The sequence below is a fragment of the Euleptes europaea genome, chromosome 20, assembly GCF_029931775.1.
Source record: "Euleptes europaea isolate rEulEur1 chromosome 20, rEulEur1.hap1, whole genome shotgun sequence".
NCBI lineage: Eukaryota > Metazoa > Chordata > Lepidosauria > Squamata > Sphaerodactylidae > Euleptes > Euleptes europaea.
This window is the reverse complement of record NC_079331.1, coordinates 23,388,984-23,407,623: the sequence shown is the minus strand read 5'-3', so window position 1 is coordinate 23,407,623 and position 18,640 is coordinate 23,388,984. Positions and strand designations below refer to the sequence as shown.

General features: G+C 48.4%; 1 protein-coding gene across 1 annotated transcript in view; it reads right to left on the bottom strand.

The window, feature by feature from the left end:
- Positions 1-18,640, bottom strand: part of PIAS1 (protein inhibitor of activated STAT 1) — an 88,207-nt gene that overhangs the window by 35,109 nt on the left and 34,458 nt on the right. The window contains exon 2 of the mRNA XM_056865700.1: positions 12,592-13,036. Within this exon, the coding sequence (XP_056721678.1) occupies positions 12,592-13,036 (445 nt within the window). The remainder of the gene's footprint in view (positions 1-12,591; positions 13,037-18,640) is intronic.

Below are 18,640 nucleotides of genomic sequence, written 5' to 3'. Positions count from 1 at the left end.
TCTCTGGGGACCTCTTGAATGGCGTCCGCCATCTTGGGGGGGGGGAGCCGTTCTTAGCAGAGATCGGAGGAAAAAGGGGGCTTTTTTAAGGATTAGTGGAAAGGAAGAACAAGGAGAACAACAAGAACAATAAGAATAAGAAGAGAGCGGTATAGAATGATAAGAATAGGGTAAGTAGAGCGGAGCTCTGCTAATCACCAGCTCTCCCCGTCAAAGGCAGGAGGGAAAGTGGAAGTTGTAGGCTTTCCAGCCAGAGAGACAGGAAGTTGAAGTTTGATCCTACCTCCCCGGGTAAAGGGCAGGAAAACCAAGCTTGCAAGATGCCCTTCGCTCAGAGTGGGAAAAGAGATGTGGGATTCAGCTAGCAGGCAGAAAGAGCCTTGGTTCACTTACCGTCAAGGCTTCTTCTGCTCGTAGGTAAGAAGGGCGTCTTCAATCTGGGTTATTTTCCTTTATTTGCTAGGGAAGGCAGGATTCAACAAAAATGTAGGCCTTCCGGTTCCCCGGGGGAAATGACCCCCTCCCATCGGAATGCCTCAGTAGTTGAAAAGCTCAGATATTATTTATAGAAAAAACTATTATAATTTAATTTTGAAAACAATACTTTTCCCCTTGATAGATAAGGCAACAAAGGGACAAACAACTGGTATTGAAAACACCTTGAAGATAACAGGAACAACTTCACGTGAAACACCCTCCCCTCTTTTTTTTTTCTTTTTTTTTTGGTATGCTTCTGGGAGGAACTAGGGAGGGGAAGACGCCCTTCTTACCTACGAGCAGAAGAAGCCTTCACGGTAAGTGAACCAAGGCTCTTTCTCGCTCTAGGTAAGAAGGGCGTCTTCAATCTGGGACTTACCAGAGCTGCTAATGAATTAGGGTGGGGAGTTAGTCCTCATGCACTGCCTGAAGCACTCCCAGGCCAAATGCAGAGGAATCTCTGGAGAAAGTATCCATCTTATAATGTCTAGTAAAGGTCGACAAGGAAGACCAAGTAGCGGCATTACAAATCTGTTCCAGCGACACTCTATGTTTAAAGGCCGCAGTGGTGGCTGCACTCCTCACAGAATGTGCCGTAATGCTGGACGGGATCCCTACGCTGGAATTTTTATAGGCTAGGGAAATGCAGGCCTTTATGGTATTGCTAATAGCCGCCCTTGACATAGCCCCACCCTTGTTGGGGGCTGTCAAGGAAATAAAGAGTCGCTCTGATTTCCTAATCTTCTGTGTTCTTCTGATGTAGATGCGTAGTGCTCTTTTAACATCTAGCTAGTGCCAATCCCTTTCCCTTTGGTTGGAAGGGTGTGGGAAAAAGGTAGGGAGAATAATCTCTTGTTCAAGGTGAAAACGTGTGTGGACCTTTGGGATAAAAGAAGGATCTGTCCAAAGAACTACTCTGTTTTTATGAAAAACGCAAAGCTCCGGTCTAACTGAAAGAGCCCCTAGTTCTGACACCCTCCTGGCTGAGGTCACTGCGGTGAGGAAAAGAGCCTTCATGCGGACCCACTTGAGGTCGACCGTTCTGAGAGGCTTGGTCAAGGCTAGTAATACAATGCGCAAATTCCAGGAGGGAAATCTATGAACCACTGCTGGCAATGACAGTTTAACCCCTCTAAGAAATGCCTTGATGTGAGGGTGTTTTGACAAGGGGTACTTGGCCACTCGAGGTACCAAGGTGGCTATAGCGGCTAATTGACGTCTCATGGTGGAAACTTTAAGGCCAAGCTTTCTTCCCTCTTGAAGAAAGGCTAAAATATCCACAACTCTTGGTTTCAGGGGATTTTTGGAGTTATGGTGACACCATGTGGCAAAAACCTTCCAAGTAGCCCCGTATATACGTTGAGTGGCTGGTTTTTTAGAGGCCAAGATGGTATCGACAATGCCAGCATCGTAACCCTGATCTAATAGGTCTCTCCTCTCAAGTGCCATACGGTTAGCCGATACCACCCGGGGTCCGGGTGGCAAATCGGTCCTTGAATTAAGAGGTCTTGTCTGGATGGAAGTCGCCAGGGAGGTTGTACGGACATCAGTTGTAAGGCCGGATACCAAGGCCGTCTTGGCCAGTCCGGAGCTACCAGCAGCACCGTGGCTTGGAGAGTCCGTATCCGTCTGATCACCCTGGGAATAAGAGGTAGAGGAGGAAACGCGTATAGCAGGCCGTTCGGCCACGGAGACAAGAGGGCATCTGTTCTTTCCGCTCCGGCTTGGTGATACCTGGAGTAGAACCTGTTGAGTTGGGAGTTGGCTGGAGTGGCAAACAAGTCTACCTATGGGGTCCCGAACCTGATGGTGATTTGATGGAAGACTTCCGGGTGCAGGGACCACTCGGCCTCGTCGAGGTGTTGTCTGCTGAGCCAGTCGGCCTGAATGTTCTGAACTCCCTGGATGTGCTCGGCAGATATCGAAGCTAAGTGGGTCTCCGCCCACTCTAAGATCTTGGAGGCCTGCTTGTGCAGTGAGGACGACTTGGAGCCCCCCTGCTTGTTTATGTGAGCCTTCGCGGATATGTTGTCCGTCCTGATGAGAAGGTGCATCCCTGCTAACTGAGGACCAAAATGCAGGAGGGCATTCCATATGGTAGTAATCTCTAGGAAGTTGATGCTTTTCTTGAGATGTTCGGGTTCCCAGAGACCCTGAGCCGGTTGATCGAATAAGGTCGCACCCCATCCCGCCAGGCTGGCGTCCGTGAATAATTGGACCGGCGCCTCGTGAATGTACTGCAGTCCCCGAGCTAGATTCTCGTGAACCGTCCACCAGGATAGGCTCACTCGGGCAGAGACTGATAGGCTGAGGAGTCTGTGTCATTTCTTGGCAATGTCCTTCTGGAATGGGCGGAGGAACCATTGTAATGGCCTTGCCCGAAAACGAGCCCATGGCACCGACGGGATGCACGAGATCATGTGCCCCTGGAGCTTGGCCAATGCCATAAGTTGGAAAGCTGGAACGGATGCTGCCTGTTTGGCGAGAGAGGATATAGACTCCACCTTCTCCGACGTGAGAATGAAGGAGTTGGTCGTGGTGTCGATGACTACACCCAGATGAGTCAGTCTCTGTGAAGGTGTCAGTTGACTTTTGCTCCAATTTATCATGAAGCCATGATCCTGCAAAATCTTGAGCACGATGTTGGTGTGAATCCGACTGAGTTCCTGCGTGGGAGAACATATGAGGATGTCGTCCAGGTACGGGTGTACCTGGACCCCTTGCTTGCGGGCCTCTACCATGAGGGTCACTAGAATCTTGGTGAAGACCCTCGGTGCAGTTGTTAAGCTGAATGGCAGGGCCCGGAACTGATAATGCTCGTTCTGAAATGCAAATCGCAGGAACCTCCTGCGACTCTGGTGGATGGGGACATGGAGATATGCCTCGGTGAGGTCCACCGAGGTCAGGAAGGCTTGAGGTGTTAATGATTCTGAGATGGACTTCAGGGTCTCCATCCTGAACCTTTTGTAGATGACAAACTTGTTCACCCACTTGAGGTTCAGGATGGCTCTCCAGTCCCCATTTTTCTTTGGGACCGTGAAAAACACGGAATACACTCCCAAGCATCGCTCTGAGAACTCGACGGGCTCTATGGCTTGTATGTCTAAAAGATGTCGTATAGCCTCTTGAGTGCGGAGTAACTTTTCTTTGCCTAGAGGTTGCGTTTTGGAGATGAATCTTGAAGGTGGGGTTTTTCAAAACTCTATCAGGTATCCCTGATTGATGATGGAGGACACCCAGTGATCCGTCTGGGATAACTGCCACGCTTCCGCAAAGCAGGAGAGACAGCCCCCCACCGGGCTAATGGAGGCGTCATTGCTTGGACTGTTGAGGTCCATAACCAGCTCTGTCCAAGGGCTGGTTGGAACGTGGGGGTCTTGAATAACGGCCTCCTCTTCGAAAGGAACCCTTGAAAGAGTTCCAAGAACCTCTCCGCTGGTCGCCACGAAATCTCTGGAGAGTGTGGGACGAGCGAAAGGAACGTGAGTAGGATTTCTGATCCCGCTTGTAGCGCCTTTTTCTTGTCCCCAGTCTCAACTAAGATAGGGTCAAGCTGATCGCCAAAGAGTTTCCTTCCTTGGTATGGAAATCCCATTAGATCTGCCTTAGAATGGTGGTCCACTTGCCAAGGTCTAATCCAAAGAGCTCTCCTCGAAGCCAGTTGAGTGGCGATGGCTCTGGCTGAAAAGGAAAGGGTATCTAAAGAAGAGTCGGCCAAAAAGGTGACTGCCCTTAGGATTCTAGACACTCCCTCCTGGGCTTTCTTATTCTTATCAGGAATAAGTTGACGTAGCTTACGTGTCCAGACTATGGCTGCCCTTGACACCAATGCCGACGTAATAGAGGCACATAGCTAAGGCGGAGGCTTCATGGGCCCGTTTGAGGGAGACTTCCGCCTTCCTGTCCAGAGGATCTCTAATAGATCCCATGCCATCCCTTGCCACCACATCGTTAGAATGCAATGCACAGACAGAGCTTCTACCACTGGGGGTTGAAGCAACTGAGCCGAGGCAGGAGTTAGGTCATAGAATTTTTTAGCTATAGCCGGTACCTGCCTACCTGCCAACGGTTTTTCTCATTCAGCTATAATCAATGACGTAAAATAGTCTGGGACTGGGATGGCTCTAGAAGGGTTAGTATGTCTGTGGAAGAATTCTTTTGAGCCCTTGAGTTTGTCAGAGGCTTGGGGGTCCTGTGACTCAGACAAGTCCAAAGCCTCTAGGGTCTTAGCCAGGAGGGAAAGGAAATCCTCTTGAGGAAAAAGTCTAAGCTGTTTCTCCTCTGGTTTTGGAAGATCCTCCTCAGTGGAGGAGTCCTCCTCCTCCTCCTCCTCCTCCTCCTCGTCCTCAGAAGGGCCTGGGGAGGATTGGGGCTGCACGACAATTGACCTTCTAGATTGGCCAGAGGACTGTCCGACAATAACCTTTTCACTCCCAGGGCCCTTGGGTCTATGGAGAGTGCTGGGACCCTCTAGGGGGTCCTGATACTCCTCTGAGCCTCTAATTGAGGGAGTAGGAGACGCTTGGGCCGCCTGCAGGCCGTCCATGAAAACGCTCCTAATGAGCTCAGTAAATTCCGCTCTTAAGGCTGCCAATCCCCAGCCATCCGAAGCCCCCGCGAGCGGTGGTACATTACCGTGAGCAGTCATCGGTCTGAGGGGAGCGGCGTTGACGTTTGCTCGGACGTGGCTAGTGGCCTCGGCGGCCGCAAGAGGCCCCGCCGCTTCCAACGAGCCCGCTGAGCATTCTGGAGCCTCTAAATCAGGGGTCCTCAAACTTTTTAAACAGGGGGCCAGTTCACTGTCCCTCAAACACTGTTGGGGGCCAGACTATAGTTTGAAAAAAATATGAACAAATTCCTATTCACACTGCACATACTGCTCAGCAGTAACGCACAAGCTCACTCACGAGCAAACACACCCACAAGCTCACTCACTAGCAAACACACGCACACACACACACACACAAGCCCACCCACTAGCAGGCACACACACAAGCTCTTTAATTAACAGGCATTTATACTATTAAAGGTGAAGGTTTCCCCTACACCACGCTCACCTCTGCAGCGTAACAAAGATATAGTTAGTATTTTGCTCTGGCTGGGTTTTATAGTGCCAGGATTGCACTGTTACAGGAACCGCCGGAACTGAAAGGGCACACAAAATCTCTCATGGTCGTCATCTGACTACAAAACCCCACTGATGTCACCCAGCAAAGAGAAACTGGCTATTCTTTTCCTACAGAAGAAAAGTGGGCAACTGGCCACCCTGAGCCACCAGATGTGGCATATATGCCTACCTCTCGTCGGGCACACTACCGATCCCCAGGGAAAAGGCCAGCTGCCTGCTTAGGCTTAGTCCCCTCACTTAGGCTTTCTGCAAAATCTTCGTTTCTGCAAAAGATGCTGTGCAGTTTTCAGCGAGACGCCAAGAAAGGACAGGGGGGCGGGAAGAAAGGTAAAATTAGGACCGATTTAAAAAGGGAGAGGGAAAATAAGTATAAAAAAAGAGGTACATTTAGGAAAGGAAGTGGGAAAGGTCAGTTTGAAGGAGAGGGCTGCAGGGTGGGTCACTAGTCTTGCAGGAGGTCGGCTTGATGCTGCTATATGGGGCATGCTGCTATATGGGGCTTATTTATTAAAAAAAAAATTCTATCTCAGTGCGATCCTAGGGCCGCTCTCTAAATGCACATTTTCCCCAGCCTAATCCTCAAAAGTCAAAAATAAGCCCCTATGCAGAGTTTTTGCGAATTCAGATGGGGGGAAATGTTTATGCGTGGAAGGTTTTGCAGCTCTCAAGATGCACATTTCCCCTATCTGAATTCTCAAAACTCTGCATGGGGGCTTATTTTTGGCCATTTATGCACGGGAGGTTTTGCCTTGGATTTGCCCCTCTCTAGAGGCACATTTTTCCCATCTGAATGCTCAAAGTTCAAAAATAAGCCCCCCCCCCCATGCAGAGTTTTGAGAATGCAAGATGGGGAAAATGTGCCTCTAGAGAGCGGCAAATCCAAGGCAAAACCTCCCGTGCATAATTGGCCGAATTCGGCTTAGACAGGAGCAACTCCGGACAGGAGGCGGCGGGCTAAGCTCTACCGGGAGTCAATGCGGTTTACTCCTGAGTAGGCGCACTCGGGACTAGGCGAAGGAGGGAGGAGGCTAGACGGAGGGGAAGGGGTGGGGGGGAAGAGAGGAAGGCGGGTTGCCCCAGAGGCGAGCCGTTGCCCCCCTTATAGGCTTGAGATCCGGGTTGGCTGCCTCCGGCTTCTTCCCAAACCACCGGCGGCAGCTGCAATTGGCGGCAGCCTCCTCAGCTCCCTCTTTTGGAGGGCTAGACGAAGGCAGGCAGGCAGGCAGGGAGGGAGGGGGAAAGGAGGAGGAGACGGTGACGGCCGCCTCGGGTCACAAGACAGTGCCCAAGCAGAGCCGGTCGGAGGCCATCCCCACACGGAGGGCCGCTTCGAACTACCGCTCCCGGCATGCAGCGGGAGGGGAAACGGGCTTTCTCCCCCTCCTGTTTCCATCCAGAGGCGGGCCGCGCTGCATCATGGGGCTCACAGTTCCCGGTGGAGAGACGCGGCGCTGGTTTTGGGCTCGGCCTGAGGGGCCGGGTTCAGGACCCTGAGGGGCCGGATCCGGCCCATGGGCCGTAGTTTGAGGACCCCTGCTCTAAATCTTCAGGCGTCCGGCTAGCAGCCGCGCCAGGCGCCCGGCCCGCAGCCGCGCCAGCCTCCAGGTCTTTTGGCGTCCGGCTAGAAGCCGCGCCTGGCGTCCGCCCAGCGGCCGCTCCTAGCTTCACCCGCTCCGCCACAGACGTAGCGGCGGGTGTAGAAGGCGTCCGGCCAGCAGCCGCGTCTGCGCCCTCCTTCTTCTTCCCCGGGGGATGAATTTTTCTTTTTCCCTCTTCCTTTTTCTTTTAGGATTGTCCCCCTTAGAGGGGTCCGAGGAATCCCCGCGGCTTGGCGCTGCCGCGACAAGGAGACCCGGGTCTAAATCCCCTGGGGAGATAAACTCGTCCTGGTTAGATGCCGCCATCTTTTTTAGGCGGGAAAGGACTCCAACCCTCCGGGCCCCAAACACCAGACGCGACAGGGGAACAGACAACAAAGGCAAACAATACAGAGGTAAAGAGGTAACCAGGAAGGGTAACCGGGTGGGGGGAAAAGGGGAATATAATTAACTGCTCTAATTATTATTAAGAATGCAATCGAAAAAATGGTGCTGAGCTGGGCTGAGTGCTGCGTCTTCCCAGGGGCTCCTGGGGAGTATCCAAGTTTGCGTGTGATTTGGGGTGTTTTATTGCACCCCAACCCAGCCCTTGCAAGTGGGCTGAGAGGCAGGAATTCCCTGCAGCCATATATGCGGTTTGACCTCCTGAATACTCTGAGGTAGCTTTAATAAGCCCCCCGGAGTTTCAGACGTTTGGTCCCGTGGGCACGAAGGGATTGAAATCGCCAGCGCGCAACTTCGGCTTTAGACTCTACCCTCCAGCACCCTATAAACATCATAAGGACTACATTAAGATTAAAGCCTCACCTCCGGGCGCCCAAGTGAGTAGATAAGAATCCTTCGTCTTTCACTGGCGTCATCGAATAACAGGGGGTTGAAGAAAATATTCCTGGTAACCGTTTTTCTCCCTTAATTGAACTGGATGATTTTGTTGTATGAGATCCATCAGATAAAGCAGCAGGAGCCTTATCAAACTGATCAACTTAAATTAAAACAACGAGCTTGAATGATTGATGTAAGATCTGCCAATCCGACGCGTTCTTAAAGGAAGGGGAGGGAGGAACTTTTGAGAAGTTACATGAGGGAAAAAAAGGTCCTCCAGCCACGTGTACAACAAAGAGGATCCTTTGACCGGAAGACTCTGTGCTTTACCTCTCCACTGCTCTACAAATCAACAGGAAGAAGGTCGTAAGACCGGAAATTCGTCTTACTCGTGTTACACCAAAACCACTCCTGAAGGTAATAACCATAGAGAAGAGACGATAGAAGGTCTACGATTAGGTAATCCCTGGAATACTTCCTGGCTCAGCCGATCTAGAGCGTCTGGTAAAACTCGTTGGTATTTTTAACTTTAAAAAGTTTTTTTAAGTTTAAATACTTATTTTTTCAACCCGAAAAAGATATTAAGTTGGACAATAAAGTATTTTCTATTAACTACATGCTGGACTCCTGCTAGATGACCATCAAATTTTTAATAAAGTTACATACTCTGGAGCCTCTCCCTCATCTGGCTAACATAGCCCTGCTCTTATGAAATCAAAGGGAATTCTACTGAATTCAATCATGGAAAAAAAAGTACAGGACATGTTTGCTAAATATTCTGAGGCGACAATTAAACAATTAAAACAGATTTCTACACAGATGGCTCAATTGATTTCAGTGATGATGACTCTTGACCAATCATCACTGGTATGTAATCAGAAGTTGAATCTGGTTACAGAAGACATAAAAGTCTTGAAAATTCAAATGATGACTACAAATATGGACTTACAAGCAATGGATTCTTCTGCCCAAAAAGTCACGGAAGAATATCAGGATATAAAGAAGAAGACAGAAGCTCAAGAAAGTAACCAGCCGGCGACAAAGAGACCAGACATACAAGAAATGGACTTTTCATTTAAAAAAGACATGGAAGGACGTGTGGATACAAGGAAGAAGAGAGCAGATCAAGGAACACAGATTGAAGCCACGATGGGGATTAAGCCCAGAAATAATTATTTTTGGATATGCACCTTGCCTGAGGAAATGAGAGAAAACAAAGAAATCTTGTTCCCATACCTGATTGACTTATTTCAGTTACAGAAGGAAGTATTAGACCATGGTTAAAGGATTGACTTAAATATGATTGCTGGATTGGAAGGCTTTGACAGTGTGGACGGGTGGCATGGCTATTTTAAATTTATGTTAAATGGAAAGGGACAAAGGTTTCAGAATAAAGGGATTAAATCATTTTAACGCTAGAACTGGTGGAGTTGGAGAAACTGGGGAAAAGGGGAGTATTGAAGGAATCATTGTGATAATGTACAAGATCTGGGAATAATGGAAGGCTACTTTTTATTTTGATCCAGAATGTAAAACTTTATAAAACATGAAACTTTAGAATGAAATTAATGTTAGGATCAGTATATGTTAACGAAGGCTAATAATACTTTATTAAGAGGTAGATGGAGGTGATGGGGAAGTTGTCATATTTTTTATGTTTAATGGTAATTAAGACAACAATCAATATAATTGCGATTGTGATATTATTTTTACGCTGTTGTCAAAATTATGGAGAATTTATAGCTTTAAAAAATCAATAAAAATTTATAAAAAAAAAACAAAAAAAAAACAAAACAAAAAAACAATGCAATCGAAAAAATGGCGGAGCACCGCCACAAACCTCCTTCCCTGACAAAGGCAGGAAACAAAACTGGGGCATTCCGATGGGAGGGGGTCATTTCCCCCGGGGAACCGGAAGGCCTACATTTTTGTTGAATCCTGCCTTCCCTAGCAAATAAAGGAAAATAACCCAGATTGAAGACGCCCTTCTTACCTAGAGCGAGAAGCACCATGATTCCCACAACTCATCCAAGAGGCCAGCATTCTCTATCCCATCCTCAAGAGGATGGATGAATAGAATTCCTAAACCACCTAAGATCGGTTTACCTAAACAAACAACTAAAACAGAAGAAATGCAGGATGATTATAATACAAACAAACACTTCAGAGGGAAACGGGATTATAAAAATTGCTTAACTCTACAGGCAAAAAAACCTCGTACAGCTTCAGAGCAATGAATGCATGGGATCCATTTCCCAAGAAACTAGGAGCCAGATCTTTTGGACCTCTAAAAGAAGCCACTAGTAGCACTAAGAACATTCAAGAAATCTAATTTCTTATTGCATTCCAAAGGGCTCCAGAGAAAGAAAACCAGACTCCCTACTGATTGGCTGCAACCCAGGCAGGAAGTGACAAGAACTTCCACCAGCCATTTGCTTTCCAAACAAGCATTTCAAATGTTTAAAGTTGAACATGCTCAAAATGAAAGCTGCTTCAAGCCTTCCAGTCAGACCATCTCAAGCTCATCTAAGACATGAACAGAATACTACTCAGTAATCATGAATTCATGTTTAACAATAGCAGGACTGCATTCTAATATATTCCAGGGATCACAGTATCAACTTCAGGAAACACCTTTCTGAATACCATTTTATTTTTAAGAACACTTTTCCAAGCTTGAAATTGCTTTGCCAGGTCTGGATTCCAGCCTCTCTTCATGAAAACAACAATTATGCAGAGATCTTTGGGATGAAATTCTCTTGGATACTATAATTTCACAGTTCAAATTTTATGACTGCTCAAATCCCAGCCAGCGGCATGTAATAGCCACCTATTTCTGGTTTTCCAAGCAATAGGAAAGCTGAGCGTCCCAACAGAAAATCGAAAAAGCCAGTGCTCACACCCTTCCAATCTCCAACACCCAAAAGAATACGCTTCTGGAAGGTTTCTCAACTGGCAAAAATAAATAAAAACATATACAAGCTGAAACCCTGAAAATCTTGGGGAGAAGGGGGAAATGTTCTCGATCACTAGGATACTTCAGCCACTCTCCCGTATTAGCCTTTCCCAATAATTCTGTGGGATGAACTGCTCCCTGAAGAATCTGTAAAGCACTGCAGCAGACGCTGAATCAGATACGGCTCTGATGGAAACTCTGGAGAGCTACTGGCAGCGGGATAAACTGTCAGTCTGACTCCTGGAAACCTCATAGGGATCATTGTGGGTTTGGGGGAAAATTGCAAAAAGCCCAAGAATTACTAATGCAAGCTTGCAAGTAACCACTTGATTGGTCACCTAAGGTGAGATAAGGTCAATCCCAGGCTGCTAGGCTGACAAACTTTTGTAAACTGGAAGATTTGGGGGGAGAGTAGGAGCTTTACTTCCAAGCTACCACTTTGTCCCAAGTGACTTACGTAATTTGCATGTGGGATGGTGAACATTTTGTGAGCTAGTAGCTGGTGTACCAATTAAGTAAGAGTAAGTTAACAGATTCACATAGATCAAATATGTGTCAATGACGGTCGGTGAGTTGCTGTGCTTCCAGAGTTGGCCCAGGGTCTGGAAGAATCGGGTTCCAATCCGCAGTCATGAAGTCCCCTGGATGAGCCTACAATAGTCACTCTCAAAGCCAAACCAACATTACAGGGCTGTGGGGAGGATAACACAGAGGAACGGAGAGCTATACATGCTGCCCTGTGCTCTCTGGAGGACGGGCAGGATAAAATTGTATGAGACAGATATTTCAGTTCTCCTCAGAAGCAGGCAATGGCAAACCCACTTCCCTACACCATTCCACTTCCCTACACCATTCATTGCTCCTGTTAATAAAAGGCAGCACCATAATGCTAGCTTTTGATAAAGCATTCCTACATCACTTTTAAATTGGTGAAAAAACTACTATACATAACCTAGACCTTTGCAAAGAAGCACTTTTACACAGTAGCCAAACCAGCACTTCCTTAAAACCATCTCTGGATATGTAGTAATTGAAGTCACCTCAACAGTTTAAAAGCAGGCAATGAACATAGATGTAATGTAAGCAATGCTCTTTTCCTCTTTAGCATAAAGTCTTTGCAAATGGGAATATGTTCTCAAGATCCAGACTTCCCACCCAGATCTCATTCCTACAGACTGAATGAGGTAGACAGTGGAATTGTGCAAACTCATTTCTCCATAAGGTCTTCTCTGGCTACAAGACTCTTGAATATGCTTGCCATTTAGGGCTGCCAAAGCCTCCTGCTATGGGGGGGGGAGGCCTTCTGCCAGCAGCCCTCATTGCCCGTCACTGCTCCAAGCAGCAATAGAAGAAGAAAAAATTTAAGTCGTCTGTACCACGATGTCACTTCTGGGGAAAACCCATAGGTGGTGTTGGGTAGCTCTAGAAATCGCCAAAAACACTACGGTTTACTAGAAGTGACACCATGGTGCAGATTTCACTGTGCCCAAGTCCCTGCCCCTGAAGCTTCCACTGGTTGCCCGACACGGCCTGGCAACCCTACTGCCATCCTATGTACAACAATGGCATTTGTTTTGTTTGTTTTTTAAAAAGATGCATTGAAACTTTACCTAGACTGGTTGGTTTTATCAATTCATCCAGCAAGTCGTAAAAGGGTAGCTTCTGAAGCTTTATGTCTGGATGGACGGGGTGGAGTGCTGAGGTAAGGTGGGGCAGTTCCAGTTCATGTTTAGGTCCCAGGAGAGAAACAGGAAGCAACGGGGATGTCGCAGGGTGGCCGTCATAAGCAAGCTGTGGAATGGCCGAGGGTGACAAAGCCGCCGGCATGGAGCTCGAATGGACAGCGGGGATGGAGAGGTCTGCAGAAGTCATGATCTTCTGAGGGAACCGGCGCCTGTACAGTTCCTTGATTTTCATTTGGACGGCAGGACTGCAGCCGGCCTTGAGCAAATGCAGGGCTTTCGTGAGGAGTTCGTGTTTGCGGCCGTGCTTGTTCCTTCCGGCGTATCCCAGCAGCACTTGCAGCTCAGAAACTCGGAGGCTCATCACCATTTGCTTGAGGACAAACAAAAACACAACGACAATTACTATCGCAGTGCCAACAGCATATGTGGCATTGTACACTTGACAATTTGGTTTCACTTAGGCAGAGAAGTCAGTGAGCCCCAGTTAATAAAAATGGGGGTTTGGGGGAGAGAGGCGGTACGACAGAACTGCCCTGGAAATAAGAGGCAACCAGGGAGCATGGCAGGAACCATTTTCCAAGAGGAGGATTCAGACTTTGCCTACTGAGCTTGCAGAGTTCTTCTGCTTTAAAGGACATGCACACGCCATCATGAACACCATGTATTGAAGTTAGTGAGACTGATGCAAGAATTTGTATATTGATTTTTTTAAAAAAATTATACCCTGCTTTCCTGCCCTCATAAGGGCCACGAAGGTAGCTAACCAATTAAACCATACTTAATAAAATCATATTTAAAAACCATTAAAACAAACAAAAATAATTAAAACAATTTAAACCAGAGTTAAAACACATACAAAAACATAAAAGCAACAATTAAAACATTGGACAGGAAGGAGGGATCACTGAGAGAATGGCAAATGAAACAAAAAAGTCTTCACCCACTGGAAGAGGTCGGCAACAGAAAGGAACAAGTGAGTCTCCTTGGGGAGAGTGTAGAGCTACTGAAAAGGCCCTCTTTCAGGTCGCCACCTGCCTAATCTCAGAAGGCGGCAGCACCCAAAGCAGGGCCTCTGAAGATGACCACAGTGGTCAGGGGTCGGGTAGGTTCACAAGGGAGTTGGCAGTCCTTCAGGTATGTTAGTCACAAACCATACAGGGCTTTAAAGGTCAACACCAGCACCTTGAGTTGCGTCCAGAAACAAACTGGATGCCAGTGTAGTTGTGCCAAGACTGGAGTGAGATGGTGCCTAGAACCCATTCCACTCAACATCCGGGCTGTAGCATTCTGCCCAGGAAAGGCCACAGCTGTCTAATCAGTCCGAGCATGTAAAAGACACTCCCGGCCACAGCTTACCCAGCAGTAGGCCCGGGTCCAAGAACATCCCCAGACTACAGACCTGTTCCTTCAAGAAGAGTACAACCCCATCCAGAATGGGTGACACTTTAAATCCCGGGTCAGACCTTCTGCTCACCAGTTAACATTTTCATCTTGTTGGAATTAAGCTTCAGTTTATTAGCATACATCCACTGCCTCCAGGTACCATTCCAGGGTCTCTACAAACTCCCTGGAATCAGCCAGAAGTGCAAGATAGACCAAGGGTCATCTGCATATTGGTGACAAACTTTGTGTAAATGTTGAAAAGTGTGTAGGGGACAAAACAACCCATTGTGGCACCCCACAGGCCAAGAGGCTAAGCAGTATACCCCCAACATCACCTTCTGAAACCAACTCTCAAGGTAGGACTGAAACCACCACAAAATGGTGCCTTTCAATCCCAGCCCGGAAAGGTGGTCCAGAAAGGTATGATGATTGATGGTATCAAAAGCCTTTGAGAGGTCCAGGAGAATCAACACAGTCACATCCCCGCTGCCATCCACCAGGACAACCAAGGCTGTTTCAGTCCCATAACCAGGCCTAAACCAAGACTGGAAAGGATTTAAACAATTTGCCTCACCCAGGAAAGCTTGAAGTTGTCCAGCCGCTCATCCCTTCATCTGTAGGGAAATCAAAAGTATTTCTGTGTAGTGGTCACTTGTGTGCTCTTGTTCAACTCAATGAAGCCACTACAGGAGAACCCTGTCCATACAGCCAGAGTTCAAAATAGAGTTTCCAGAAAGTTTGAAGCCCCATATGGCAACTCCATAGGGATTTCAAGACAAGAGACAAACAGAGGTGGTTTGCCATTATCTGGCTCTGCATAGAAACCCTGGACTTCCTTGCTGGTCTCCCATCCAAGTACTAACCACAGCCAACCCTGCTTAGCTTCCAAGATCTGTCAAGATTGGGCTACCCTGGGCCATCCAAGTCAGGGAAATGCAATACTTATTTTCATTATCAGGTCAAACCTTTACTCTGAAGACACATAAAATGGATTATGTACCCCTTCACACATAAAACTAAAACTTTTGGTACATTTATGAAATACAGATATTCTACTTAAACAATTGGCCCTATTTAAGCAATCATTACAAATATATTCAGCGTTTGATATGATGCAGCAAGCTACTGCACTCTAAAAATACCCCAGCATATCTTTTTACCAGATGCATGGTAGGGTAATAACCATAAACATAAAGTAATACTTGGAAGCAGTTTCTCAAAGGTAAAGGGACCTGTGCAAGTACCAGGTCATTACTGACCCATGGGGTGACGTCACAACGTTTACTAGCTGTTTACAGGCTGTTATCTCGGTTTAGATGTTTCCTTTCGTTTCTCTGCTGAACCGTCCAGACTTCAAGGACGGCTACACATACCAAAGCCTGGGAACGCCATCCCTGGGAAATAATGCTCTGTTTATGCTTTGTAATCTCCCGCCGTTTCTCTGCCTTATATTTCCAAGTAACGGGCAAGACAACCCATAGCTGTCATCTTGCTTTCAATGCACTGTATTGCCTATTTGACCAGTAAAGCCATCTGCTTGGAATCTGATTGTCTCTGTGGTGATTTCTGGTTCAATGGGTCAAGAGCTCACATTATGACAGCTATCTCTACTCTTCTTCAACGATTCTTTAGTCAGGCTGGAGCCCCGGAGGGTTCGCCTGCCACTCGGATGGGAGCTAGGAGGGCGCTCTCCGAGTGAACCGTGACTACTGCTTCTTGGAACCCTGGAGTTCTCATCTGAGGATTCTACCCTTCTACAGGACATAGTAGCTGAACTAATTCAGGACTAATTCAGAGGTTTGCTGCTTGAGTGGACTGGTCCAGACACAGTGGCAATCTCTAGTGAGGGTTCTCTGGATGTTAACGTCGGAGGATACTAATGCTCGTTTAGACCTCCAGGATTTTGATCAGTTGCTGGATGATGCCCGGCTGGCAACTGAGGACTTAAAAATACTAACCGATTTATTGGATAAGCTTATTGCCCGTGAGACTCTCTCATCCACGGCTCTAACGCGTCCTGTCGCCTTGGGGGAAGGTACCATGGCGGGAGCCGCACCGGCAGGTTTTTCTTTGGTACCCAATGCAGCTGACTGTCAAGCTGAAGCCAAGAGGGTCGCTATCCAGACGGCCCTCCTCTTTGCAGATTGTACAAAGGATACCACGATAGCCACCTTGGCTCAACGTTTGACCTCGACGTTCGGGGCCGATGCACCCGCGGTCGCGGTCCGAGTACAACCTTTGCTAGGTGGGGATCCCGACCCCCTACTCACGCTCCTGGAAACGGAACTTTTACCGCACATTACCGCAGCTGCCACTCTGAGACTTGAAAGCGCAAAAGCTCTCGCGGATAGGGAAGCTGCTGAAGCGGCTAAGGCGGAAGCCGATGCTCAAGCCGCAAGGGATAAAGAACTGCAGTTGGCTGCGGATCGGGCGCGGACAGGCGGCCGCCCCAAAGACTCCGGAAGGAGCGGTCCTCCATTGGGTCTGTCTTTTTCCCCGGTATTTGCCCCGTCGCGCACGACCCAACGAGCACGCCGCCTCGCAGAACGACGCCAAGACTGAAGAGTCTGAGGAAGAGGACTTGTATGGGGACAGTTCTCAATGGGCCACAAGTTTTAGGACAAGTAAACCTCATCGTACAGGTGGCCCGGGTGAGGACATTCACCTGTTACGAGCTCAGAATCGAGAGCTATCTGGCCGTGTAGATCAACTCCAGGAGCTAATGGAACACTTGCTTCAGGACAACAGGCAGTTACAGCAGGCCCTGACAACCCCGGCACAACCCGTTCCCCAGGGAGCCGCAGTACCGGTTCAGGGAGTGCCAGCCCAGCCACCAGCTAATGTGCCTGTTCAACCTCCGGTTCCCGGAGGTCCCGTTTTACCTGCACCCAGGGCACCCGTGCAACCGGGCCAACCCATGCCCGGTCCTTGGAAACAACTCAAGTTGAAAACTACTTACGATGGTTCTCTCGAAACCCTGCCCTGTTTCTTGCATCAGGTGGACAGCTATATGCGAGAACAAGGACAGTTCTTCCCTACAGAGGACAGCCGGGTTCGCTATGTGGCTTCCCTTTTGACAGGTAAAGCAGCCGACTGGATGGTCCTCCAGTTCGACACCCGATCCCGCTCTATCCGTTCCCTCAACAATTTCATGACTGCCTTACGGCGGAGGTTTGAGGACCCCTTTCTGGGGGAACAAGCCAAAGCGGAGCTTCTACAACTAAGACAGGGCTCTACTTTAGTTCGAGAGTTTGCCGATGAATTTCAAAGACTAGCAAGCAAAATTGTGGGCTGGCCCGAAGCCACCCTAATTCACCATTTCAGGGAAGCACACGATAGCCAGCGCGCAAGCTCCTCCAGCCCTACCTGCCGCCCAGCTGCCCCCACAATGGAAACACACGATAGCCGGCGCTCCAGCTCCTCCAACCCAACCGGCCGCCCAGCCGCCTGCAGTCTGCACACCACCGCACGTAAGCGCTTCCCCCTCGTCAACCCCCATAACTGCTCCTACTACCACCGTAAACAAGGGGGGGGGGGTTCCCGTCTCCGAATCTTTCTTAAATTCCCTTCGGGAACAATGCCTTATGGAACGCTCTGCTCAAACCCTGCCTCCTGGTGTAATCGAACAAGGAGGCTTTTGGTACAAAGACTTAAAATTGTATGTGCCCAAAGCGCTCCGAAAAGACGTCTTACACTTGGCTCATGGAGTAAAAACAGCTGGACACTTTGGGTTCCTAAAGACCCTTCACCTGTTGCGCAGACAATTTTGGTGGGGGGGAATGCGTTCTGACATTGACTCTTTTATTCGCAGCTGTCCTGTTTGCGCCACAGTCAAACGATCTCAAGGCAAGCCCCCAGGACTACTGCAACCACTTGAAATACCCAGCAAACCCTGGGAAGTGATTGCTATGGATTTTATGACGGATCTCCCTCTCAGCGGGGGAAAAACTGTGTTATGGGTTATCACTGACTTATTTTCTAAGCAAATACATTTGGTTCCATGTGCGGGGATCCCCTCCGCTCAGAAGTTGGCCCGCCTCTTCGTGTCACATGTCTTTAGACTACATTCGTTTCCGCGCAAGATAATCTGCGACCGCGGAAGTAGTTTCGTAGCTAAGTTTTGGAAAGCTTTTCTCAAATTGGTGGGGGTGGAGCAGGGGTTGTCTAGTGCATACCATCCCCAAACGGATGGTCAAACCGAACGTGTCAATGCTGTACTCGAATGCTATTTGCGCTGTTATGTCAATTACCACCAAGATGACTGGGTGGAACTGTTGCCTTTTGCAGAATATGCCTACAATAATGCTGTACATCAGTCCACAGGTTTCAGCCCGTTTTATGCGGTGTATGGACAGGACTTCGGTCCTATCACCCCAATGGAAGGATTAGAGGAGGAGGGGGATACCGACATTGCCTCTTGGGCACACACCCTCTGTACAACATGGCCCTGGCTGGTTAGCAACCTAGACCGAGCCAAGCGCAAATACAAGGCACAGGCCGACAAGCATCGTTCCCCTGGTAGGGACCTGCAAGTGGGTAACCTGGTATACCTTTCCACCAAGAACCTGCGCTCCACCCGTCCGTGCCATAA